The sequence below is a fragment of the Myotis davidii genome, unplaced genomic scaffold, assembly GCF_000327345.1.
Source record: "Myotis davidii unplaced genomic scaffold, ASM32734v1 scaffold3211, whole genome shotgun sequence".
Classification (NCBI taxonomy): Eukaryota; Metazoa; Chordata; class Mammalia; order Chiroptera; family Vespertilionidae; genus Myotis; species Myotis davidii.
In genome coordinates this window covers 435,226-436,952 of record NW_006282526.1, presented here as the reverse complement: position 1 = coordinate 436,952, position 1,727 = coordinate 435,226, and the positions used below count along the sequence as shown (strand labels likewise).

The 1,727-nt window shown below is 66.4% G+C and overlaps 1 protein-coding gene across 1 annotated transcript in view; it reads left to right on the top strand.

The window, feature by feature from the left end:
• Window positions 1-1,727, top strand: part of LOC102767621 (SH3 and multiple ankyrin repeat domains protein 1) — a 13,321-nt gene that overhangs the window by 1,990 nt on the left and 9,604 nt on the right. The window contains exon 2 of the mRNA XM_015560184.1: window positions 1,241-1,458. Coding sequence (XP_015415670.1) covers window positions 1,252-1,458 — 207 coding nt within the window. The 5' untranslated portion in view covers window positions 1,241-1,251. The remainder of the gene's footprint in view (window positions 1-1,240; window positions 1,459-1,727) is intronic.

The following is a 1,727-nucleotide window of genomic DNA, read 5'->3' as shown; positions in this document are numbered from 1 at the left end:
GCCTGACATTTGCAGAGATGGTGTTTAAGGAAATAAAATGTTACAAGTGTGTTACAGCCTCCTGGGACACGGCCACTCCCCGGGCGGCTGTCTCCCCCACGCCCCTCCGTCTGTCCCTCCGCCCGCCCCCGGGTGATGTGTGAATGTGCCCTCCTCTCCGCAGGAGTGTATGTGCGGGGTCCCCTCCATCCCCCGTGCAGGGGCCCGCTCCCTCCCAGGTTGTGCCGTCTGAGGGAGAGTGATCCTGCCTGAGCAGGCAGACCCACGCCTGCCCATCGTCAAGGGGACGCCCTTGTGCCCCGTCCTGTGCGTGCGGCCTTGGCCTCCCGTATCAGAGTCCTCGGACAAGAGGAGGCGCCGTGGCCCGGCCTCCACCCGCTCCCGGCAGCCCGGTTCTCACCGGCTTTCGTCCCCTCCTTTCTGGACCCCTGCCCAGAGTTGGGGTCACGATGTCCTCTGTGCGCCCGCTGAGCCGTGCGGGGTGGAGTCGGCGCCCCCGCCTGGGCCTTTGTGGGGACGTCATTGCCTGGATGGGGAGGAGGCTGTACCCCAGCTCCACGGACTCTCGGGGACCCCGGGGCCCGGCTGGGCGGCCTCAGTCCTGGGCCGGTCCTGCCCGTGGGCTCCAGTTTTGCAGCTTCCTGTCCCTGCTCTGCGCGTGGCTGAGTGTCCACATGGCGTGAACGTGGCACCACTGCGACCTGAGCTGCACTTCCTGCCGTGACAGGGCGAGCGTTTCCTCTCCCCTGGAAAGTCCTGGAGAGTTTCAAACTGCCCGGCCCCTGGTTGGTCCCTGCACCCTGGCCAGGGCTGCGGCTCGTGAGGGCTCCTGTGTCTATGTTTTAAAATATATTTTATTGCTTTTATAGAGGAAGGGAGAGGGAGAGAGAGATAGAGACATCAGTGATGAGAGTCATGGACCGGCTGCCTCCTGCACGCTCCCCACTGGGATCGAGCCCGCAGCCGGGAATTGAACTGTGACCTCCTGGCTCACAGGTCAACACAACACTGAGCCCTGCCAGCGGCCAGGCCAGGGCTTCTTTCAATCTGGTGCCAGCACTGGGCAGAGCTCGCCCGGTCCCGGCTGTGCCTGCCTTGGACTCGGCCTCGGGAGGCGTGGGGTGCCCGCTGTCAACCCCTTTGAGACCGTGAGTGCTCACACCGGGCCCGGTGACGCCACAGCGACGAATGCCGACCTGACACCGGGCGTCTGTTCTGAACGTTTCCGTCCCCCTCCCAGGCACCGGGACCATGCCGCGCAGCCCCACGTCCAGCGAGGACGAGATGGCCCAGAGCGTGTCCGACTACTCCCTGGGCTCCGAGTCCGACAGCTCCAAGGAGGAGACCATCTACGACACCATCCGGGCCACGGCGGGGAAGCCGGGCGGCGCCAGGACGGAGGAGGGCCAGGGCCACATGCTGGTCATCCGCATCCTCATCCAGGACCTGCAGCAGACGGTGAGCCTGTCCCAGGCCTGTCCCCCACACACCCAGGTCTTCCCCTCCCACCCGCTCCCTGCCTGGTGGGCCCAGGCTCGGTCAGAGCGTCTCCTCCCAGAGGCAAAAGCAGGGCCAGGGGTCTGCTCCCTTCCGAGAAAAGCTGCGGCCAGTCCGCTGCGCCACCTGCTGGCCGCGTAGTGCAGGTGCCATTCCCGACTGTCACCTCCTGGCGGCAGGTCCCGGCACACGCGTGGGCCTGGTGCGCGGCCAGGGGTGTCCTCTCGGCC